At 58.0% G+C, this 24,089-nt stretch overlaps 1 protein-coding gene across 8 annotated transcripts in view; it reads left to right on the top strand.

The window, feature by feature from the left end:
• Positions 1–24,089, top strand: part of LDB3 (LIM domain binding 3) — a 60,269-nt gene that overhangs the window by 21,835 nt on the left and 14,345 nt on the right. For 3 of the 8 annotated variants that reach the window (XM_070569498.1, XM_070569494.1, XM_070569486.1), the window contains 5 exons: positions 591–760; positions 935–971; positions 13,133–13,315; positions 16,426–16,568; positions 22,684–23,107. In XM_070569498.1, coding sequence (XP_070425599.1) covers positions 591–760; positions 935–971; positions 13,133–13,315; positions 16,426–16,568; positions 22,684–23,107 — 957 coding nt within the window. Of the gene's footprint in view, positions 1–590; positions 761–934; positions 972–7,038; positions 7,763–13,132; positions 13,316–16,425; positions 16,569–22,683; positions 23,108–24,089 lie in introns of those variants that run through there. The other 5 variants (XM_070569508.1, XM_070569521.1, XM_070569515.1 and 2 more) reach the window with 2 other exon arrangements.

Genomic DNA, 24,089 nt, shown 5'->3' with positions numbered 1-24,089 from the left:
TCCCACCTCCGCCGTGCCGGGCCTGCCTGTTTGTGGCAAAGCCAGCACCCCAGGCCTCTTCCGGGGTAGGCACGACATTGCCACCTCCCTATTTGGATTCAAAGGTGTGAGGAGGATGAGGGGTCGGCCCTGAGGAAGACTCTGGGTCCCCCGAATGGCCTGTCCTCACCAGCCCCAAACTAAGGCCCTCTCGGCGAGGTCAAAATTGCTTCAAGAAGAACTCTTCTGCCTCCTCTTCCCTTAAAAGAGACCCAGGCCCTGGGTTGGGGGTGTCCTCAGGCCGTGCCTCGAGTTGGCGAGTTGGCGTGGGTGGAGGGGTGGCTGGCAGGAGGGAGCCGAGCCCTCTGACCCTCCGTGAGAGGAAGCACTGTCTCACTGTGGCCACCCTGAGCACTGAGGACCCAGGCCGAGCCCTCATCCCAGGCTCTCAGAGGGCAGTGGGGAAAGGGTGTTGGGGTTCAGATAAGTGGGGGGGCCAACCACGGGTATGGGGGTGCAGGGGGTGTGAAGGGGATGCGACGTGGGGCCTTGGGAGGGTGGGCAGCAGGTGGCAGCCCAGCCCTCGCCCACGGCCCCCTTGTGCCTCGCAGGAGCCTTCCTATTAAAGACCTGGCCGTGGACAGCGCCTCTCCCGTGTACCAGGCTGTGATCAAGAACCAGAACAAGCCGGAGGACGAGGCCGATGAGTGGGCCCGCCGCTCCTCCAACCTGCAGTCGCGTTCCTTCCGCATCCTGGCCCAGATGACAGGCACGGAATTCAGTAAGTGACAGCTGTGGTGGGTGCGGGGGCCAGGGAGGGGAGCTGCTGGGGGCCGTGAGAGTCCTGGGTCCTGCTCCGCGGTCGTCAGGCCCACAGAAGCCAGGAGTAGAGCTCTGGTGACTTTTCTTCCTGATGCTCTGTGACTCCTTCTGACTAGCAACTTTCTGCCCACAGTGCAAGACCCTGACGAGGAAGCTTTGAGAAGGTCAAGGTAAGTGGCTGGCCTCCAGCTCTGGGGCCTGGCCCTTCCTAACCCATCCCTTCCCGGGCAGCCCCCAGGTCACAAGACTCATGGAAGGAACCTCTCCAGTCCATATATTTGGAAATTCCTGGCCCCTAAAGGGCTCCAGCAGGTGCTGGCTTGGGGCGTTTGTCCCAGGTCAGTGAGGTGGGTACTTGGAGCTGAGTCTCTGTCCCCTGGGTCCAGGCTGCAGGAGTAAGGACTCCAGGCTCTCCTGGCTCTGTCCCTGGGCAGCGGGCAGGGCTGCTTTGGCCGTTGCTGGGCTGTCGAGAAGGAGGCATCTCTCCCTGTGAGCGTCCCAGGCCGGCTGCCTTGCCTCCCCGCTCATCTCAGGGCCTGTCCCCTGTGCGTCTGGAGGCTAGCACTGGGAAGTGGGCACTTGGAGGGCTGTGCTGGGGGTGGGTGCCTTACCCCTGCACTCACCTGTTCAGACCTAGTTATTAGTTCCATAAATCACTCACAGCACAATGGCTTCTGAAAGGAAAGACGAGCCCTGGGCATGAGGAGGGGCTTGTGCAGAGCTGGGTGTCTCCAGGGATGGCCCCCATCCATGGCAGGCCTGAGGCCACGGCCACGAACCTACCACCTGTGGCCTGTCAGGTGCTCGTGGCTCTGGGCATGAGGGGGTCACGCTGCCCCAGACCCTCTGGAACCTACTAGGGCCTTCCATGGTGAGGCATGGGGCCCAGTGTGATTGTGCTTACCCTTCCGGAGGCAAGCGTGTGGTCTGCATGTTCTTCCTGGGAGAGTCTGCGTTGGGCCTGTGCATCCCGCGGCAGCCTCCGTGTGACAAGCCGGGGCTCAGAGGTGCTCTTCCACCCTGGGCCAAGCTTACTGTCCTTGCTAACCGGTGCATAGTGGCCATGGGACTGTGCGGAGAGTGGGGCTCTGGGGTCAGCTGGACCTGATGTGGATTTTATTTTTGAACCTGTATTTCGGCCAATCCGAGTTGCCCCCACTCTTTGGCTGGGACATCCAAGCCTAAAGTGTGGTCCTCCCAGACCTGCTAACGATGGCATGCTGTTGCAGTAATGGTCCTTACGTTTCGGTGCCTGCAGTGTGTCTGTTAAAGAGCCTGAACTGAGACGATACGTGATTTAGCTCACAAGTTAGTATCTAGCTATTTTACGTATGACCGAGCTGTCAGCTGTCTCCTCTCCTATGCTCCACCGCTCCTGCGTGCTGGTTCTGTGTCCGACCCACCTCCTCTTTGAAGCCGCCGCATAGATGCTCCAGTGAGCGATGTAGCCTTTACCAAAGGTTTGATAGAGGGCCTTTCTAGCACACACCCCACAGCAAACAGCCTAAAAGTCCCCAAGTTCCCTCCATCCAGAGCTAGCAGGGGCCTTCACCCCCCTTCCCAGAAGGCTCTGACCCCTGCCTCTCTGGGCCCCGCCACCCCCTCCGGAGCACTTCTGATCACTTTATGTTCCTCTGGCCGGTCCCTCTAGACTCGCACGTCACTAATCGGAAGGGCGCTGGTGGAGGCGGACCACAGGGGACTTCCGTCTTTTCTATTTCCCCTGGAACATTTGCAGGCTCTGCGAAGTTACTGAGTGAGGAGAACACAAAAGGCAGGATTAAGGTGGTCCCCAGGCCTCCCCCTTCCCCCTTTTCAGAAGCGTCTCTTGGGTCTTGTTCTGCCTGGTCCTGTAGATATGTGGGGAGGTTAGCCATTCTCCTTGGGGCCTAACCCCACACATGCTTGGTTCAGCTCCCAGCAGGAGGCCAGAGGGTCTTGGGCTTCTGAGAACTCTGTGGCAGGTCCTGGAGCCTCTCCCCAGCTCCCACAGGGTTTCATTGTCGGGGAACGTGGAAAGAGAGCCCGAGAAGAGGTGCCAGCCGGCTTCCTCCCTTGGTGCCAGGCCCCCACCCCGAGAAAGCGGCTGCCTCTCACAAGCACAGTGTCACCGCCAGCCCTTCTCTCTGGGGTTTCTGGCCCTGCAGTAACGGCTCTGGGGACCCAGCAAGGCTTCTGCCCGGCACTGGAGGCGCACAAGGCTCCTGCTCCCTCTCTTTTCCTAACTTGGATTTCTGGAAGGTTATCTTCATAGCCTCCCCCAGAAATGCCCATCCTCCCCAGGGCCACAGAAGGAGGGAGGGCGTTTTCATTTCACTGAATCCCAAGCAGCCTGTGGACCTGGGGCTGTGGGGGAGGGGGAGGTGCAGTGGGTGCAGCCATTCAGTTCTTTTTGTGATTAAAGCCTGAACAGGTGACTGTGGCCACTGCTCACCTGAGTGGCCTTCTGAGCAGAAGGGAGCACACTTGTCCCCACCCTCGGTCCAGGCTGATCAGGGATCTTGCTCCCCAGGGCCTGGGCCCCACTTCCATCCATCCCCACCTCCAAGTTGGAAACTGCACCCCCAGACCCTGCTGACCCATCTTGTTGGCTGAGGGCAGCTACGGCCTCTGTCCCTTCTCCTCTCGCTTTAGTGGCTTTCACAGTGAGGAGTCCAGGGGTCTCTCCTGAAGGCTGCGTTTCCCCAGGGGGCTTCACTGCACACGTCTTCCAAGTAGCTTACTCCAGCAGAGCCTGAGTTTGCCACTCCCCGGCCCGGCAGCCTGTGCGTGCGTGGTGACGGCCTGTCTGGGCTTGGACCCGTGCAAAGGCGCTTTCCCCTTCCTGTGGCTGTGTGAGGACAAAGCTGGCGGGATGCCGTGTGAGCAGCCTCAGGCATTCTGTACCAGGCAGTGGCCTGGTGGCCTGGAGGACAGGTGTCAGTCTGCATGTCAGAAGACCCTGCAAACTGTCCCTTCACGTATCATTGCTCTGCCTCCGAGGCCTGTCCCTCGAGCGAGCAGCCCACAGCCCCGCCCTCCCCTCCCCTCCTCTCTCTGGGCCCTGGCTCCCAGCGCTCCGACAGTGTCTCTGGTGTCTGGTAGCAGAGAACGTCCCTCCAAGGCTCCAGTGCCCGCCTGCTGGCCAGCCCAGGGCAGAGCACAGTCTCCAGGGACCCTTCTTTACAGGTGAGGCAAGTGGGCCCCTGAACAGCCCAAGCATCAGCTGCGGACTTGGCTCCACTCCCAGGAAGGACCCCAGCCCCTCAACAGACTGTCCGGGCGGCTTAAACACTAGCCTCCTGCTGGCGTCCACATGGGTGCAGGCAGTCCTGCGGCTCCGGCCTCCATCTGAAGCAGCAGAGCACAGATAGTGCCCCCGCCAAAGGCTGAGCCTCCAATCTCAGAGAGCCCACAGCTTCCATGTGACTTCAGGAGGCCTTCCAGGGCCTGATGGCTCGGAAGGTCGGGTCCATGTTGGGCAGCCCTGACTGGGATGGGTGTGGGAGCAGGCCTAGCCTCATCCTGGACCGGGCTTGAATCTGTGAGGCATCTGGATCCCCCTGCCTGGGTGTAACCATCCTGGAGAAGGCCAGTGTGTAGCCCAGACATCCCCTGGCCCCCACCTTGTGGTGCAGCTGTCTACAAGTGCCGTCTCTATGTTTACCTGATGCTCACCTGGGTGGAGAGGTCTGCGTCTCTCTTAGCACAAGTGTTAAGGAACAAATTTGATCTCAGTGACGAGTCCACAGAGAGGCTGAAGGTGAGGTTGCCTCGCACACGCCTCCACAAACGACGTAAAAACCCTCCCGTGTCCCTTCTCTGTTGTGCAACCATCCACGGGTCTTCTTCATCTCCAGTTGCCCCCTTCTGACAGAGCCAGAGCGTGGGGCTGACCGGCCCTGCCCTCCTCCCCCTGCAGCCTCCCTGGGCACCTGGGGTCCTCTCCCCTTGCTGGGCACACCCGCCTCTGTCCGAGCTCATGGGGCTGATTCTCTTGGTACAGCACAGCTCAGGGTCCTCCCGCAAATAGAGCCCTCGTGAAGAGGCAGTGGACAGCTATCGATATGAGAGTTACCTGCGTTCCGTGGATTTTTAGTCCTTAGTGTCTGCCAGCCTAGCAAGTTTGAAAAACCATAAGTGGAGAGACCAGGACACCCCTGGGTGCCACCTGAGTAGCCCTCGAGGGTGTCCAAGACCTCTCTTCCTCTCTCTCTCGCTGGCTCTCCTCTCTCTCTCCTCTCTCTTCTCACTCCTCTCTTTGGCCATCTGTGAATTTCCAAACAGCTCCCAGCAGAACAGGCTCACTAGACTCGCCAACCTGCCAGGACTGTCCTTGACCCTGTCCCTGAGCACTGATGACAAAGGCTGTGGGCCTGGCTGGCTGGACTGGCCGCATCTGTGCCCTGGGTGGTCCCTATGGGCTGGTGGATTGTTGCCACCTGCGGTGCTGTCGGTAGGGCAGCGTGGGCCCTGCGGCCGGGCCTCTGCTCGTGCTGCCTTTGCCCCTTCTCCCCGACCTCAGAGGCAGGTAGCAGATGACACCCAGTGCTTAGATCATGGTGCTCCCCCTGAGTTTCTGTGTGGCTTCAGGCCATTCATGTGATATCTCTGGGCCTCGCCTTCCTCTTGGTATTAGGAAAGTCTGGGCTTGACCAGTGGTTTTCAAATATGTTAGCAGTGGGCCCCTTTTGTCAAACAGAATCTTACACAGAGACCCAACATGAGGACTCAAGGTGTGTGTCGGGGGGCAGCCTGCCTGGTAACGCATATGCGGGAAGGTGGACAGGTCTAAATGCAGGGACGCGGGACTGTCAGCCTGCAGACGCGTAAGACCAGCACTGCCCCATCCTCTGATTTTTAAAATCCTCAAGCTGGTCTTCCTGACTTTCATAGGCTGGCAATTCATTTATTAAACTATTTATTTTGAAATAATTGTGGATTGGCGTGCAGTGGGAAGAAATAACACAGAGAGATTCTTTGTACCCGTTACCCCCAATGGTAACATCTTGCAAAACTACAGTACAATTTCACAACCAGGATGATGACACTGATACAGTCAAACACAGAACATTTGCATCACCCCAAGGACCCCCCATGTTGCCCTGTTATGGCCACACCTCCCTTCCCACACGCACACCCTCTCCTTAACCTGTGGCAACCACTAATCTGTTATCTGGTCTCTATTTCTAAAATTTTGTCATTTCGAGGATGTTGTATAAATGGAATCCTACAGCACACGACCCTGTACGATTGGCTTTTTCAGTCAGCCTGATTCCCTGGGGATTCATTCGAGCTTTTGAGCGTACCAATGGTTCATTTGTGTCTTTCTATTGCTAAGTAGTATTCCGTGGTCTGGCTGTAGCAATTAATTTTTAAAAGGAGTTTTAAACATTGTCCTCATTAAACACACTGTGTTTGTGGCTAGACGCAGCCCCTGCACCCCCCGTTTGCCCCTCTGGTCTGGAGGATGTTAGAGGCCCCTCCAGCCTAGGATTCTGGCATCCGTGGCCCTGGCCATTCCCAGGCACACCCTCGCCTCCATCTCTACGTTTCCGGCTGCTCCTTGCCTGCTTTGTCCTTTGCCCTTGGCTGAGCAGGCTGTGAGTTGAGCCGCAGAGGCCCAGCTGGCGGGAAGCGGCGGGAAGTCCTGGCCCCCTGTATGTGTGCCAGTGGCCTTGTGAGTATGCGTGTGCACGCGTGTGCCTGGCTGTGCTCAGGCCCAGGCGGGCAGGGACAGCCGGTGGTGTTTGAAGGTTTCTCTCTGGGGACAGAAAAGGGTTGGCAGAGGCCAGGGCAGCACAGGGAGGTGGCAGGTCTGCTCAGCAAGCCTCATCGTGGGAACAGGCATTCCTCCTTCTTCATGCCCAGCTTGGGGACAGAGACCATGCTAGACACACCTGCCGATTTGGTTCAGTCCCCAGAGCCCACAACCAAAGCAGCCCTGCCCAGCCCTAACCACACGGACCAGGGAGGACCCAGAGACCCCCATTGCCCAGGTCAGCCCCTCAGGCCGACTAGCCAGGCCCCCTCCCCATGGCTCCCGACTCAAGTCAGGGACTTCAGTCCCTTGATCTTGGTCCTTGGGACTCTGGTCTTGCCCTGGATGAGACAACCTCTCAAAGCCCAGTTCCTCCCTCCCATGCCCTCTGCCCCAGCTATCAGGGGAATGGCGAACACATCCCCTAACCCCTTTCTCTCTTCCTCTCTTTTCTCTCTTTCTGTCTCTCTCTGTCTCTGTCTCTCTCTGTGCCACAGGGAAAGGTTTGAAACGGAACGTAACAGCCCACGTTTTGCCAAATTGCGCAACTGGCACCATGGCCTTTCGGCCCAAATCCTTAACGTTAAAAGCTAAAAGGCTGTCCGGAGTCCTCCCACCCCTCCCAGGCTGGACCCCCTCCCTCCTTCCCCCCACACAGATCTGGCATGTGAGCCCCCACGGTGATGCTTGAGAATGGATAGCTGTGCTGGGGGGCGCCTTGGATAGTCAAGCGCAGCAGTTCTGCTCCCTGCCCAGCCCCCCCCTTCAGTGCCACCCTCACCACCCCTCAAATAGCCCGAGCCTCTGCTCCCCTGCCAGGGCCTTAGCTGTAGATCAGAGAGGACGTGACAGGGTTTGTTGGCATAACACCCAGAACTGAGGGAAACAACGTGCTACGGGTCGGTTTCCCACCAACCTCAGGTCCTGGGAGAGGCAGCCTGGCCCAGTGCCGGCCTGGAACAAGTCACCTGTAGGTCAGGGTCCTGGGAAGAGGCCAGCTCCCCGGCCCCACTCACTCCCTCGCTGCCCTCTGGAGCCCGGGCAGCCCAGAACAGGGCTCTCTGCAGAGGAAGTGGCAGCCCTAGGTAGATGAGGCAGAGGCCCGCCCCGGCTGTGGTGAGGTTGGAGTGTGCGCTCTCCTCTCCGCGCTGGCTCCCTAGTTCTCTCCTGTACATATAAGCATGCTGTTCTGAAATAAAGAGCATTTGAAATGAACCAAAACAGCCCCAGTCATGCTGTGCCTGTGTGCGTACCACCTGAGAGGGGCATGTCAGAGACGAGGAGAAGACAGGCACCACCCGAAGAGGGGTGGGGGGCCCGCTGGGGCCGAGACCCGTGTCGTTCTGCCCACCACTGATTTCCCGCCTTGAGGGCCCCATCCAGGCTGGGGCGCTCAGGTGGGGCCAACGGCAGGTGGAATCCATCCTGCAGCCTCCTGGGCAGCCATAGCCTCTCACGGGGCAGTGGTATGGGGGTACTCAGATGCCCCCCACCTCTCCTCCCACACCCTGCTGCAACCAGCAGACTGAGCCAGCCACCCCTCCGTGTCAGAAGCATGCTGCAGACCTCTGTCCCGGGAACGTGCTGCTTATGCTCAGCCCTGGTCCAGGGTGTGAGAGGAGCTCTAGGCTGAGAGCAGTTCACAGGGGAACTGCTGGGGGTCCTCCGTGGGCCAGGGCCGTGGCTCAGGGGAGAGGAGGTGGAAGATGTGCCTGGTAGAATCTTGCTCAGGTGGCATGAGGGTGGGGAAGGCCTCCAGCTGGGTCTTGCTTCCAGCCCCCACCCACCTGTGGCCTTGTCCTAGTCCTGAGCATTTAGGGAAGGACCAGGCTGGCAGGCTCACATCCTCCTCACCCACCCGTCTACCCATCAGCCTGTTCCTTGACTGCAGGAATCACAGGCTGCCAACATGAGAGCAAGGACACTTAGCAAATAAAAGCAGAAGCCGAGGCCCATCCCTCAGGACTCCTCCAACACCTCTGTGGCTGGACTGGGTCAGAGCCTCACTCCTACTCCCTGGGCACAGGCTTTTCTGTGCCTCCGGGGACCATGGCAATCCCACGCAGAAGGGCCAGCCGGGGAGACTGCTCTATCCGCCCGCCACCCTGAGATGCTCCCCAAAGCCCCCCCGCAAGCCTGTTCCACCTTGGCCTCCCATCTCTTCCTGCCTCTAGCAGACTGATGCCAGGGCCAGGCAGGGCAGGCTGGCTGGGGGATCATCGGGGCAGGGGGGTGTGCTCCTGCCTACATCTAGGCATTCTGGAGCACACCCATTTTTAGCTGGCCTTTTAATGAGGACTTCCAAGGGTTGTGGGGCCAGGCCTGCCAGACAGAGAGGACCCAGGCGGTGGGTGTCTTAAGGCTGGCAGAGGACCTGAGCCAATCAGAGCTGGTGACCTCACAGCCCCCTGTCCCCAGCCCCCGGCCTGTTGAGCCCTCTTGGAGCAACCTGATTGAAACCCTGAAAGGCTCTCATTTGCTTTCCAGCTTGCCTGGTACCTTCCCAGTGACCCCAAGCCCCTGCAGGCAGCGCCTTGGGTGGCCCCAGGCCAGGGGTCCATGTGGAGCCCTCTGGAGAATACAGCAGAGATGTCCTCATTCAGCATTCTGTGTCCACGGGTGTTAGTCGGGGTGCCAGCCTGGCTGCTGTGGGTGCCACAGGCATTGGAAAGGGCCGACGTGGCTGTGACTGACCACGATGCAAGGCTGATCGTGTGAGGTCTGGAGACAGGGAGCACCCCTCCGACTGGAGGATCAGGGAAGCCTTCCTGGAAGAAGGGGTCTGTGTGTTTGCTCTCCAAGAACAGTTAGGACTGGGCGTGTGCAGTCAGGAAAGGTCAGACAGGTACTCTAAGCAGAGTGAGCAGAGGTGCTGGTGAGAAGAAGGGGTGTCCCAGAACCCCAAGTGAATCATTTTGGCTGGAGTGGAGGGAATGCAGAGGATGTCATGGTTAGGAGTGGTCCAGAGCTGGAGTGCCAGGCTCTGGGATTTTGACTGTACTCTGAAGGCAATGTGGAACTGGTGAAGGTTGCAGGGCACCATTCACATGACAGCCCGTGGAGATCGCTGTGCACTGCATGGTTCTTGAGGGGTGTCACTCGCCTAGAGTGAAAAGTCCATGGGGCCCCTGGGGTTGTGCAGTGCAGCTGCCCTGCAGCAAAGTGACGTGGTCAGGGCTGCCCTGAGCAATAGTCATCAGGGTGCAAGATGGAATGCCAACTGGGTGGGAGGCAGCATGAACAATTTCTTGACCAACCACCTGACTGTTGTGTCATCATCCAGTCAACAGAGATGCGCATATTCCATTCTCTGAGCTAATACAAATAGCATCACCACCCCAATAATGGCAACCACCCCCAGCACCATCAATCACAATGCCCCCACCATCACGAGCAGTTCCATCCTGAGCCCAGTGACCACAAACCCCAAGACCCAGCACCAGCACCATTACCATCCCCATCCTTTTCATGTGTAACATCATTCCCATCAATAAGAGCATCAATCAAGGGCCACCACAACAGAACAGGGGCACAGCATTGGCACGGTCTACTTTGATGCCAACTGGCTGAAGGAAGAGAAGGGCTGAAAAGGGGGACTGTGGCCAGGCTGTTTCTCCTCTGGCCACACCCTCCCCGTGTAGCCGTGAGAAGTTGAGGATAGTTGGTTTGGTTTGGTTTTTGGTTCGATGTTTAAACCAAAGATGTGATTACCAAAGCAGGAAGCAGCTGTAGAATCCTAGACCAGGCTGGGGTGACCTCATGGGCACCGTCTTTGGGACTGAAGCCAGGGCCAAGGAAATTCTCCGCAGGGTTTGCTCTCTGAGACCCCCTCCTTGGGGGTTTCTGGGGGCTCATGGAACTTCAGGCAGGAACTGATCTGGGCAAGAAACCAAAATCCTTCAAGATGCTTTTTAGTGCTGCCCCTACTTACCCAAGACCCTGGCTGCTTGGTGTCTGCAGACAGGAGTCTGGATAGGATGCCACTCAGCGGAACCCCAAGCAGCAGGCTCAGGTGCATGCCCTTTGTCCTGGCTGTGTGGTAGATGATGAATTTTCCAAGGACCCACATTCGTGGATCCAGAGTTCATTTGGAGCTATGTCTGGGGAGAGCAGCAGGTAAGCTGATCTGGCAGGTGACAGGCAAAGCCAATTTTCTATTCATCTTGCAGGATGCTATCCTCAGCCTGGACATTTTCATCACTCCTGTGCGGTGTCCTCAGTTCCCTGAAGCCCCCTAAAAGTATGCGACAGGGTCAGGGAGAAACAGATAAAGGAGCCCAGGTATCCTGTGTCAGCCTGGACATTCCCAGGCCATACCTGCCCAGGCCGGGAGGGTCTGAGCAGCCAGCTTAGCGGTATGGCTTCAGGGCCTACAGCTACTTCTTTGAGGTAGCCATTTCATAGGTGTGGCTTCCAGAAGCCAGGTTCATTCATGGAGGGTGGGCAAGCGGCCTCGTGGAAGGGCCAGGGCTGGGTACTGCCACAGTCCAGAGAGCTGGGCTGCCCTATGTCCTCTCTGAACCACTAAGCTGGGAAAGGGCTGGACAGGACATGGCCCTTGTCCATCCTGGATGCTTCCTACGCAGTCACAGAGAATGGTGCTCCCTTCCGTGGGTCGGTCAACACACGGTCTTGCCACTCCTCCAGCTCTCTCCTTCCCTGACCCTCTCGCATTGTTTCCTGCCTCTCTTTACTACCATCCACCTCACCGGATGGAGGAGAGCAATTCGGCAATGCTTTAGTAGACAGCTCATGGCCCCGGGCATCCCTATGTGGGATGGACCTCTGTAGCACCTTCCTACTCCAAGTGTGGTCTGAGGACCAGCAGCATCAGCATCACCTGGGAGCTTGTTAGGAATGCAGACTCCCAGACCTACTGAACCAGAAGCTGCGTTTTAACAAGATTCCCAGGCGATTCGCCCGCATATTAAACTCTGAGAATTGCCGTAGTGATTCAGAACCACCCCTTCTCTGCCACTTGGCGGACTGTGATGTTCCAGCAGAGATTCAACCTCTCTGGACCTCAGGTTCCTCATCTGTATAATGAAGTCGCCCAGCGAGGTTGAAAGGATCAGTGGAGTAACGGAGTCATGCTTACAGCTGTTTAGCACAAGCCCTCGCATCTGTAAGCACTCGCAGAGGGAAGATGATTATTCTAATTATTTCAAAGACGAATAGTGCCTTTTGTTGGGGGAGGACTCTACTTGACTGATTGCAGGCAGGCATTTCTTTCTTCCTCCATGAGGGGCCACTCGAGGTCCTGGGTAAGCCTTCAAGTCCAAATGCCCCTCATCAGATCCAGGCCGATAAGCTGTAGGATCTTGAGCAATCGGACTCTTGGTCGCCACTCCCTCAGCTATTAAATAGAGTCGATAGTACCCACATCAGGGGGTTGTCGTGAGGAAGTAAAGACATCCTCCCGGCACACAGCACAAGGTCAGTGGATGAATCCCGTAGCGTGAGGAAGTCACCCCCGCTGCAGGTGTTAAGTGTCCTTGCTGTTGTAGCAAGTACAGAGCTTAGTCCAGTGACCCAAATGAGCAAAAAACGTGCGTTTCTTTGCTTTCCTATAATTTAATTTTTAGCCTCTGCTCCATTTCACAGGTGGCAGAAATCGAATCCCATCAACTAGGCCCTGATGCTCCTCTCTTGCCTGGAGTGGTTTGGGGGAAGACAGGCTTACAGAATGCCATGGCGGGCAGGGCAGGGTGGCGGGGCACCTGGTCCTTGGTCATGGTCTACTGGTGCTGGCATCTGCTGGGTTGTCCCCATCCCGTCCAGTCACGCTGGTCCACACTGGCAGAGCAGTCACTCAGGGCCATGTCCGTGTCCCTCTTGGGTGTGTGGGAAACCTTCTACAGCCCCCAGGCCACATGATGCGCTGTCTCGGGTCTGCCTGCTACTTCACCATGGGCAAAGGGGACCCTGGGGTCCTGCCTTCCTCAGGGTTTACCCAGAAAAGGGGCATAGCCACCTCTATTCTCAAATCCTCCATGCCACGTTGCCCCCTTTCTGGTCCAGACAACCTTGACCTACCAGGCATGGTTGCGTTCGTCCATCTTCCAAATGTGTTATCAACACCCTGAGTCCTTCACAGCCTACAGTCCGGGCTCTCACAACAACAGCCTGAGCCCTCGATAGTCAAACATCTTACCTCTGCTTTTGTCTTTGTGTCATCCTTTGCAAAGGCAATGCATGCCTCTGACGAGGTAGGGAAGAGAAAGGAAGAAGGAAGGCTGGATGGAAAGGAACCTTGACTGATAGTCCCATCTACTTTTCCCCCACGTTGTGTTTGCATAATACACTCTGAGAAAGAACAGTTAGGAAGTACACAGAAATGGCTGGGGGCGCGGTGCTCTCCAGACTTGAGGGCATTTTTGATATTACCGTGGTATTCTCCCTGTAGTCTGAGCCCTTGTCTCCCGGATCCTGGGGGCCCCTTCCCTGAGCCTGGGGACATGCCTTCTGGAAGATCCTGCTCTGTCTGCAATAAGGATGGTGCCTTCCACCCAGTCCGCATCTGGTGCAGCCACCATCCCCGTGCCCAGGGGCCCCCGTGACCTGTTGTCTTTCTTGGTCCCGCCTCATCAGCACGCCTATTGAGCATGCTCCAGTGTGCACCAGCCAGGCCGCCACCCCGCTGCCGCCTGCTTCTGCCCAGCCGCCTGCCGCTGCCTCTCCCAGCACAGCCTCGCCGCCCCCGGCCACGGCCGCTGCCCACACTGCCACCGCCTCTGCCACAGCCCCTGCCTCAAGCCCCGCGGACAGTCCAAGGTAACGGGCCCGCGGGGGCTGGCCCTGCCCGTGGGGACGCGAGGCAGGAGAGGCCTCATCCGGGGTCCATCTGTCGGCAGCCGTGTCCGGCCTGGGAAAGGCCCATCCATGGTGGTCAGGACCCCGAGGAAGCCAAAGCCAGCACTGCTTAATGCTGAGAGTCAGACGGAAGCTGGGGGCACATTTCCTGGGAGTGCACTGTGCCTGGCTGAGGACAGGGCAGGGGTGTGTCGCCCTGCCTCCCAGGGGCACATGCTCTAGTGAGGGAGGTAAAAATCCCACACACACACAGAGTTAGCTAACGAAGGGGACTGTGCAGAAAGGCTGTGTTCTTGGGACCGGGATTAGGGAGAATGACAATTGTCCCTGTGGGTGGAGGATGTCAAGGAAGGCTCCATGAAGGAGGGAGCATTGACCTGGGCACAGAAGGAGGGTCAGATTTGGCCAGATATTTACCAACTGACTTGCCCCCATCCCTTAGCCTCTCTTCTCTTGATGGAGAAGCATGCTGACTCCAGGGACCCCCGGCGTGGTAGGATTTGAATCTCTGCTCCACCCATGACTGTCTGTAACCCTCAGAAAGTGACTTGGCTTCTCCAAGCCTCAGTTTCTGCTAACGTATCTGCTACTATGTTTAACGCCATATCTATTTTATAGGGTCAGGATAGAAAAGTGTACATAAAACATCTAGCACGTACAATGCTCTCAATGTGAGTTGCTGCACTCCAGCCTGTCCTCCTGGATACCCAGCAAAGGCAGGGGGTAGTGCTGAAGGGGTGTGGGGCAGGCTGGACAGGTCATTCTGGAGGGAGCAGGCAATGCCAAAGGCCGGTGGGCCCAGCTCTTTCTGGGCTGTGTGGAGCTGTCAAGTTGGTGTTTGGGGTCAGACAGCTTTTCCAGTCTCCCACACTCCCCTCCCGGGGTTTTGCTGGAAAGGACATGCTTCTCTGGGTCAGGGTGCATAGGTCCCCGGTGCAGCCTGAGGCAGAGTGGCCCACAGGCCTGTGTGCTGTGCCCCGACCCCTGGGCTTCACAGCGACCCAGGTGGTGCCACGCCCAGCCTCTCCTCAAGGGGGACCCCGGCCTGGCCTCCACGGGTTGTTTCATCCCAGCTTCCTGGGGGCCCTCAGCAAGCTGCCTCCCCTCTGCACACCAGAGCCTTTCCAGGTAAGAGCACAAAGCAGAAGCGTGGAGGAGGGTACAAAATGTCCCTGTCTTTGAGTGGGAAGATGCCTCCCCAGTTTGGATGGGGAAGCTCTAGATGCAGGGGCCTCCTCAAGGGCAGGCTCCAGCCCCACGCTCCAGGCCTCGGAGTCCTGAGGCCCTCACGACTCCCTTGATGGGGCAAACCCTTCCTTCACAGAGAGAGGAGACCTGGGTGGAGGTTGGAGAGGGACTACAGGGCTCCCAGCATCGCCTGGAGCTGCAGGGATCAGGAGACCACACATTGGGGCCAGCTACCTTCCCTTCATGCATGAGGGCTGGGATGGAGCTAGAAGGAGCCAGTGGGAGGCAGATGGGCACCCCAGCCTTTCATGGGAGCATGGCCTCAGAATTTTTGCTGGATGTCTTATGTCTCTGCTTCCTCCCCCAACACCAATCCCTGATACAGGAGCCGTAGCTCCTGGGATGCTGAGAAAGCATCCTCCACTGGTGGGAGTGTCTGGCTAAGACCCACTGACCCTTGGCCCTCTCCCACCAGTGGAAGCTGGGCACCCCATGGACACTGCCTCTTCCTCCTCCATTGAGGCCTCTGCTCTACTGGTCTTAACAGGGGTTTATCAGAGAAGGGCAGGCAGGCCCAGGGAGGGGACACAATGGCCTCACTCAGCCAGAAACACGGCCACTTGGCAGGGCAGGTCTGCACATCCCCAGGTCTGGGATGCTGGCTGCCAGAGGCTCGTTCTACCTCTGCACTGTGTGGGACAGCACCGCACGCCCTTCTGGATCTGCACAGGAGCTTGGCACTAGGTTCATCCCAGAACCCTAGAGAGGAAGGGAATTCCTTATCTTGAGCTCCGCCAAGCAGGGATGGGCAGGCCCTGCGCCCATGGGGAATGGGCGGAAGGAAGGCAGGACGCCATGGGCTGGGGGGTGGTATATTTCCAGGGCCTCATGTCCCCAGCACCCCCATCAATGACCCATTTGCCCTGAGTATGGTCATGTGGTCCCCACTGGGATCTGAAAGATTCAGGGCAAGACCAGGGACATGTTCTGTAAGGTATTTGCTAGTTTTAAATGAAAAAGAAAAAAAAGGGTTTCACAGATGAATGAAATTGGGAAACACCGGATCAGACAAAGTTAAACAGGCTGCTTAACTCCAGAAGCTCCTGCAGCCGCTAGCTCTCCCAGAGGAGAGGCCAGTACAGCACTTCCTGAGGGCAATGAACTGGGACGCTTTTTTTCCCATCTCTTTGGTCCCATGGTCCCCGGGTCACAAATGGGAAAAGGCTGCTCTAGGCCTCATGGCAGCTAACCCAGTGGGAGAAGGCAACAGGAATTCATACGGAAGAGAAGCCTGTGTCGGGGTGGGGGGGAGTTGAGGGGGTCTCCTGGCTTCCCATGAGCCCTCCATGGAACACTCTTGCCCGGAAACCTGAGACTTTGCTGCTCCCTCCAGCAACAATAGGATAGAAAGGAGGAGGGGAAAGGCCAGGCAGTGTGAGGCTGTGAGGTGCCCCAGCAGGTCAGAAGGTGACCACCTGCATCTCTCTCTTCTGTCCTGCCTCTGCGCCCTCCGGCCCCAGCCCCACTCTGACAGTCTCTCCCCATCAGGGTGAAAGGTTTTCTGTGCATCCTCCTGTCTGGCTGGTGGCTTTCCTCCATCTCTCCTATGGCGGTGGCACCAGCAATGGGCTGTATTTCTCAAGGTGTCTCTGTTGCTCTAACCAGACTCACCAAGACTCAGCACCCACGGAGCAGCGTCCTTTCCTCTGAGACGCCCAAGGACTTTCCTTCACAGCCTCTGGCAGCTCCCCAGGATCATCTCTGTCAGGTTTCCTCCTCACAGAGGCTCCTGAAGATGGGGGAGCCAACCTGCCATGGCTGCAGGCCCTAGGGCCTGGCTGGGGCTGTCCTGCTGGCTGCTAATTCTTCTCCCTTGGTTCCAGGCCCCAGGCCTCGGCCTACAGTCCGGCCGCAGCAAGCTCTTCGGCACCTGCCACCCATACATACAGTGAGGCCCCAGCTGCCCCTGCACCCAAGCCCCGGGTTGTCACCACTGCCAGCATCCGGCCCTCTGTCTACCAGCCAGGTGAGAAGCAAAATGGGAGGGGCGTGGGCTCCAGGGGTCAGCTCCGAGGCCACATGCCCAGAAGGATGGTGGTCAGGGAGGCCCCGCTAACGAGGCTCAGCCCTCCTTCCCCCAGCTGTGGGCCAGAATCCTATGGAGCCTGCCTCCGGCCCTGGGAGACAGGTGGGCCGTGCCAGGCAGGGATGAACCCTCCCAGCTGTGAGGAAGAGGACATTCCTGGCTGGGGATTTCAGGCTCAAGGTGAGGGAAGAGAGGGTTTAGAAGGGAGGAGCTTATTCCTCCAGGAGTCTGGGTCTGGCTCAAGCCCAAGGAGAAGCAGCCACAATGAAAATGCCGCGGGCTTTGGACAGACCTGCTGCATCACGGTGTGTGCCCTGGGCAAGCTGCTCAACCTGTCTGGTCTTTGGTTTCCTCAGCCGAGACAGGATAACTGGAGGCATGAGAGCACAGGTCATAGGCAGCAGAGCGGCCAGCACAGGGCCTGCTGGTGGCTGAGCTTGCTGGCTGGCTGTTCCATCGCTCTGGTCCCCAGTCTTATCATTGCCCAGGGCCCCCTCACAGGGATGAGGGCTCAGCCCCATGACTCCCTCTTTCCTAGGCAAAGTTGGGCCTGCTCCCCAGGGCCCAAGGGCAATTCTCAAGCTGGCTTGCACCCCACCTTCCCCTGCCTGTCCCTGCTCAGTGAACCTAAGGGCTCTTTAGCAGGGATTTTCCCAGACCAGGGGAAGGTCCCGTGTGCCCTGCTCTATGGGATGTGCCCACAGGAGGGCTCCTGGCATCTGGGCCCCGAGTGCCGATATCACCATTTATCCCCTCCTTCCCACTGGACTCTGACTCTGAATTCCAGGAGGGCAGGGCTGTGGGAGTTGTCTGTACTACAGCCCTAGTGGCTGACTCAGGCCTGGCCCAGAGGACATGCTCAGCAGAGGGGGTGAAAGAAGGAACAAATGAATGAATGAATGCTGGGGAGAAGCGAAAGTCGGGGGAGGGAGCTGTGAGCTGGGCCTTCTGGTGGCCAAACACACAGGGGTAATGGGTCACCAGGGTTCCCAGAGGGGCACCTTGGTGCCTGGTCCACAGATGACTGAGAGAGCATATTAGGTGGGCACCTGCTTTTCATTTAAAGCCTTATACTGTCTACATATTCATCTTTACAGCCGTCATGAAGTTATGGAGAGCAATGACTTTCCACTTGCACGAGTGATACAAAGTGTCCTTCCCCCCTAAAATTATTGCACACCTACCATTTTGACAGATGGTAAAACTGATGAAGCGGGGAAGTTAATGTCCTGTTTGGGAAAGAATGAGGTAGCTAATTCTAATGGGGAAGGCAGAGCGTTTCTCTTTGTCATGCAAGAGAGGGGAGTTGGCTGAGCAACCGTGGGATGAAGTCTGGATTCAGGAGCACCTCTGGTTAAGGAAAATGAGAGACCCCAGAGTGCATTGTCCCTGTGGCTGGAGAGGGGTCGGGTAAGACAGGGACTGAGTGAGGGGGGCCTCGCTCCGGGGAGCTGGGACGTGCTGCGTAGGGCGGTGGAACCGCCGTCACTGTTTTATAGGCCTCACTCTGACAGCAGCGCTGAGTGTGGGCGGTAGAACGGGCTTTGCTATCAGACTGACCCCGCTGTGCTGCCTAAGACCAAGCACTTCATCTCCTGGGCCTGAATTCCCTCGTTTGAAAAATGGGCATGATACTCTGCACACCTCGCGCGCTGGGGAAAATGAAGCGCCAGCACCGTGCCTGGCGCACGGGAGGGGCCCTTCTCTGTCCCTAAAGAGGCAGAGACGCGAAGTTCTGAAGTTAAAAGTCCGCAGGGTCGCTAGCGTGTCGAGCGGGCTGCAACGACGAGCAGTCTCAGTGGGGCTGCCCGCGGCGACCGGCACAGCGGAGGGCGGGTGGAGGGGAGTTTGCAAGAGCAGCGGGGGGCGGGGGTGAGGCTTGGTTGGGGCGCAAGGAGGGCGTTCCCGTCCCAGCCGGGACAGCGCTCACCTCCCAGGCGGGTCCCTCCGGCACCTTCCGGGGCGGGCCCGGGCTTGGCGCCCCCGCCCCGCCGCCCGCTGTCCCCGGCAGGCCCGCCAGGGGGCGGCCGGGCTCCGGCGGTGGGCGCCCTCTCCGCCTGCGTCCCGGGCGGGGGCCTGGGCGCGCGGGACGTGCCGGAGCCCCGGGGCCTCGGCGGCGTTCCCAGGCAGTGCAGACGTTAACTCATTGCTGCCCGGGGCGCGCGCCGGGGCCCGCCCGCCTCCAACCCTCTCGGGGTAGGCTCTGCCGCCGGGCGGGGTCCGGGGGCGGCTGGCAGGCGGCCCCGAGAGAAGCTGGTGGCCGGGGCCCGGGCCCCCTCCCCTCCTCGGCCGACCCCCCTCGGAGCAGGCGGGGCTCCGCGGGCCGAGGGCGGCGATCGCAGCCCGGATCTTATCGCTGGCGCCGCGGCCGGGCGGCCTCTCCCGCAGCACCTGGGGCCCGGGAGGGGCGCGGCGGCCGGGCCGTGGGCGGAGGGGCGCGCGCGGCCGGGGGAGGCCACGTCGGCCCGCGGGCCGGGCGGGGGCCGGGCGCTCGCGGGGAGCTGGGCCCGACCTGCAATGAGTCAGAAATCACCTTGTTTAATTACACCTTCCCGGGGCCGCCGAGTGCGATAGGAGCCTTTTGAACTTGCCAATTAGAGATGAAATATCACCTTCTAATTTGGACGGGCTTCATTCCGTCACGCAGAAATAGCAACAGCCCCGGGCGCGGAGATGGGGTATCAGGTCTCTCTCCAGGCATGTCGGGTGGTGTGCGGGGCTGGGCGGAGGGGCGCAGAAGGAAGGGGCCCGCGGAGCAGCTGCGCCCCCGCCCAGCCGAGAGGGAGGGAGGGATGCAGTGGGGGATGGGGGGGAGCTGGCGGCCGTGCCCCGAGGAAGGAAAGGTCCCCAGCTCCGGGTGGGGGCAGCCCTGGGCATGCAAGCAGCCCACCCGGGGTCCAGATTCCGGCCTGCCTCTGCCCTGCTGGGACCTCGTGTCGTGGGGCTTAGGAGAGGGGTCTGGAAGGCCTTCCAGAGGAGGGAAGGGAATGTCTGCCAGGCAGAGGGACAGGGTTAGTACTGCTGGAGGGAGGCAGGAAGAGTGGGCAAGGGCCCTCTTTGGAAGGGGCGTGCTAAAGCCCGTTCTGCTGCCTAGGGAGTGGTTAAGCAGCTATGGAGGAGTCCAGTCCGACTGCCTGAGCCCCAGTTTCAGCTAGGGTAGTTCAGTAGCTCAGTGACTTTGGGGGAGTCACTGAAGCTGTCCGAGCGAGCCTCAATTCCTCATCTGTAAAACGGGCTTGAAAATACTCTCTTCCTCATCGGATTGCAGCGAGACCTGCAGGAAACGAGGCACATAAAGGGCCTGGCCTGGGGAAGCAGTCAGTTCCTGGCAGGCAGTGTTCTGATAAGGACTGCACTGTCCAATAAAAATAAATTTTCTAGTAGCCACACTTAAAAAAAAAAAGTAAAAGGAAGCAGGTGAAATTAATTTTAATATATTTTATTTAATTCAGTATATCCACAATATCATTTCAAAATGTGATCGATATAAAATAATTGTTAATGAGGTATTTTACATTCTTGTATTGCACTAAGTCTTTGAAATCTTCGTGTGTTTTACCCCGTTGGCACTTCTCGATTCGGACTAGCCACCTTTTAAGTGCTCCACAGCCACATAGGGCGATGTATCGGACAGCACAGGATTAGGGTTCCTAATCCCTTTTATCGGAGATCCCCTGCTTGACAAAAAAGGAAGCAAAATCTTGCGCAGAACCCCATTATGTATATCAGAGAGGGACAAAGCTTCTCTGAAGTCCTCCTAGGCCACCTCTCCCCTCACCCCCTCCCTGGTGGCATTCCCCACATCACTGCTGTCCCCAGCATTTTGAGACCCTCTGCTCTGGACACTTGGGAGCTATGCAAGGTTGTTAAGGAGGGTGGCAACACCTTGAATCTGGGCTTCACGAATTTACAAATTGCACATGTCACTACGGTAGGTCCCCACCCCTCCCTGTGAGGCAGGCAGGGGTGTCATGCATACCACCACCAGCCTGTAGACTCAGTCCCAGTTTATCTGCTTTTAGGGTGTCACATCTCCCACTCCTCCCTCCCACATCCCACAGTCTACCTGGGCTGGGCTCCCCCAGGTGACCCCCAGGCTGTGCGATGAGCTGACAGTTCATCCCAACCCTGAGACGCAGGAGTCACTAGCCTCACCATCCTCGCTACCATTTAGTGACATGCACACTGTGCAGGTACTAGGCTAAGCACTTTATATTTCTTATCTCCCTTAATCCTCATAACGACCCGGTGAGGTCTTAAGAATCATTGCCATTTTTAGACAAGGAAATTCAGGCCCAGAGATGTTAAGGAACTTGCCCAAGGACACACAGCCAGGATACAGGAGAGCTGAGACCTGAACCCAGGGCTCTTAATGGCTGTGCCATGTGCCAGAGCACGGGGCCTCCTCCATGTTGACAGTTACTCAGTGCACCAAGATTTTCTGGAAATTGGACTTGTGTTCTTTACAGAGGCAGCTTGGCGTGATAGAAAGAATAGTTTTGGAAATGTGCTCTGCCACTTACTGGCTCTGAGCCGTGGTGACCTCAACCACGAAGGGGACTAACTCAGATGATGTGTTATGTGCCTGGTCTACCTCCTCACTAAGTGGGAAGAAGATTCCTTGTGAAGAGGGTTGTACTTTTGGAGGCCAACATCACTGCCAGGATGGCCCCAGGGCAGGACTGGGAGGTTTTACCCCTTGGGCTTTCCATAACATGGGCCTGGTCCCTACCCACCCCCAGCGCAGGGGTTTCCATGACACCCAGCTCTAAGGACCGGTCATCTGGGAGGAGGAGGTACAGAGTTGGAGCAGCAGGCCACAAGTCCTCCAGGGTGGTCCAGGGCAACCAGGTGGGAGAGACCAGAGGCCAGGCCAGGGCCTTTAGCCTGAGAAACGCCCACCCTTCCAGGCTGGAGCCCGGTGGGGGCTGCCTCAGCACCCCTCAGCACAGTCTGTCCACCCAGGCCAGGCTCAGGCATGGGGAGGGAGGCTGTCCGGACCTGCTTCTTGGGGTGGAGGGTATGAGCCCTCTTTCCAGAGGAGCAGACTGTGGGCTGAGGTGAAGCTTCTGGAAGCTCTCTTGCTGGGAGAGGAGGTGGCTGGACGGTGTGTGCAGGACACACGCCGCTGGGTCTGCCCCCGCTGGTTCTGTGGTGGAGGCAGGAGAGCACTAACAAACCGGGGTTTTGGGGGCCCAGCCTCAGAGGCCTTTCTCCTGTCACCCCAAAAAGCTTCTAAGCTTTCAGTGAACTGAAGGAGGGCGTTCCAGAAGTGGGCGGCGCCTTCTCTTTCTACACTCTGACTGCCTTGTGAACCTCTACGCGGTCACTCCGCAGCACTCTCCCATTCCACCAAAATGATGTGGGGGGCACGGGGCCCCAGAAGCAGCGCAACCTGGGCCGTGTCGCCCCAGCGTCTCTGCCCAGGCTCCCTCTGAACGACTCCTTCAAGACCCCCCACTCTAATCAAACCTAGGTGGAATTTCCCCCCCACACAAATCAAGCCAAGCTCTTTTTCAAGAAAACGATCGTAGCTAAACCTGAAAACCCACTGCCATCTGCTTTGTCCCAAAGAGATTAGGTCCAGGTTCAGCAGATGCACCCCATTGCGGTGTTTCAGATGCCAAATCACTGGTCAGAGTGCCACCAAAAGCATGTCCCAGTCAAGGCCAGGCTGACCCACGCCTACCCTCTTCCCTCTTGCCCAGCGGACCCAGACAGACGTGAGCCCTGCCTGGCGCCCCACCCCCACCCCATCTTGTGTAGGCCCCTGGCGGCCCAGGCCTGGCTGAGCCCCACCCCGCACAGCTGCAGATATTTATAGCTGTGTCCCTCTGCCAGCCCCGTGCAAGCTCCCGAGGGCTCCGCTCCCACTGCTCTTTAGCTCCCTCGGCTCCCATTCAAATCTGGGGCATCAGGAGGTTCAGGAACACGTCTCCCATAAAAAGGGCTCTGTACTGCTCTATGTTAAAGTCACCTTTCTCCGGCTGAGGCGGGGGAAGTTGGGGGAAATGAATTCCTGACACAATTTTCTTTGGATATTTTTGGCTTGCAGTGCCTGCGGCTACCTACAGCCCTTCCCCGGGGGCCAATTACAGCCCGACTCCCTATACCCCCTCTCCTGCCCCTGCCTACACCCCCTCACCTGCCCCCACTTACTCCTCCTCTCCGGCCCCAGCCTATACCCCCTCGCCTGCCCCAAGCTATAACCCTGCTCCCTCGGCCGCCTACAGCGGGGGCCCTGCGGAGTCTGCCAGCCGCCCCCCGTGGGTGACAGATGACAGCTTCTCGCAGAAGTTTGCCCCTGGCAAGAGCACCACCTCCATCAGCAAGCAGACCCTCCCCCGAGGGGCCCCTGCCTACACCCCGACGACAGGCCCCCAAGTGTCCCCCCTTGCCAGGGGCACTGTCCAGAGGGCCGAGCGCTTCCCAGCCAGCAGCCGGACTCCGCTCTGTGGCCACTGCAACAGCATCATCCGGTATGGTCCAGCTGGGCCCCTGTGGTGGAGTGCTGGGAGGCGGGGTTGCAGGGGGCTTGCCCGCTGTCTGGGCCCTGCAGGGGGGCAGGGGAGATGGGGGCCAGGGAGCGGGAGAAGGCCGCGTGCAGGGCAGCCTCAGGTCCCTCGGGCTCGTCCTCTGGTCTCACCCTCTCTGAGCTTTAGCTGCCATACCTGTGTGACACCCACTTCCCTGGGGAGGTGGGAGGATTCCAGAGTGCCTGGTGCCAGGACCGCCCCCTTGGGCGAAGGCCGGGTTCTAAGAATCCCAGTCTTGTCAGTAGGTTTATTGGGCATGTCGCAAGCTAGCTGACGGTGCTAGTTTTGACCCAGCTGTCCTGTAGGGTTGCTTCTGGGTCTTTCCACAGACAGGCCTGTGCTGCTCAGGGCTATATGGTGGGCATCTGTCTCACTGAAATGGAAATGAGTCATTTCACGCTCAGAACTCAGGGATCATGGCGGGTGCTTGTCTGAATCTAGTATGTTTATAGCATGTGTGTGGGGTGGGGGATGTCAAGTGAGCTTGTATCTATGAAAAATACACTTTTATTTAAAAATAAAGTAGTACATACTCGTTAGAGAAGAATTAGAAACTTCAGAAAAGTGAAAATTAAAATATAAAATATTTCCTTGTAGTCCTACTGTTCTGACTACTGATCTGGAACTAGGCTACCCAAGTTTGTGTCCTGGGTCTACCCTACTGACCTGTGGCCTTGAACAACTTACTTAACCTCTCTGTGCCTCAGTTTCCTAACCTGAAAATGGGTATCATAATAGTACCTGCTTCATAGGATTGTTTTGAGAAATTTTAAGCTTATTAAACAAGTTAATAAATGCGCATTTTTTCTTGAATGGTACCTGGCACAGACTACGCACTTAATAAATATTAGCCATCAGCACCGTCATCACTGCCCTTCTTATTCTAATTATTAGTAGTCAACTGAATGGCTAGTCGGTAATGTGC

This window comes from Equus przewalskii, chromosome 1 (genome assembly GCF_037783145.1).
Source record: "Equus przewalskii isolate Varuska chromosome 1, EquPr2, whole genome shotgun sequence".
Classification (NCBI taxonomy): domain Eukaryota; kingdom Metazoa; phylum Chordata; class Mammalia; order Perissodactyla; family Equidae; genus Equus; species Equus przewalskii.
Note: the sequence above shows the minus strand (reverse complement) of the source record. Positions and strands in the feature narration are given on the sequence as shown.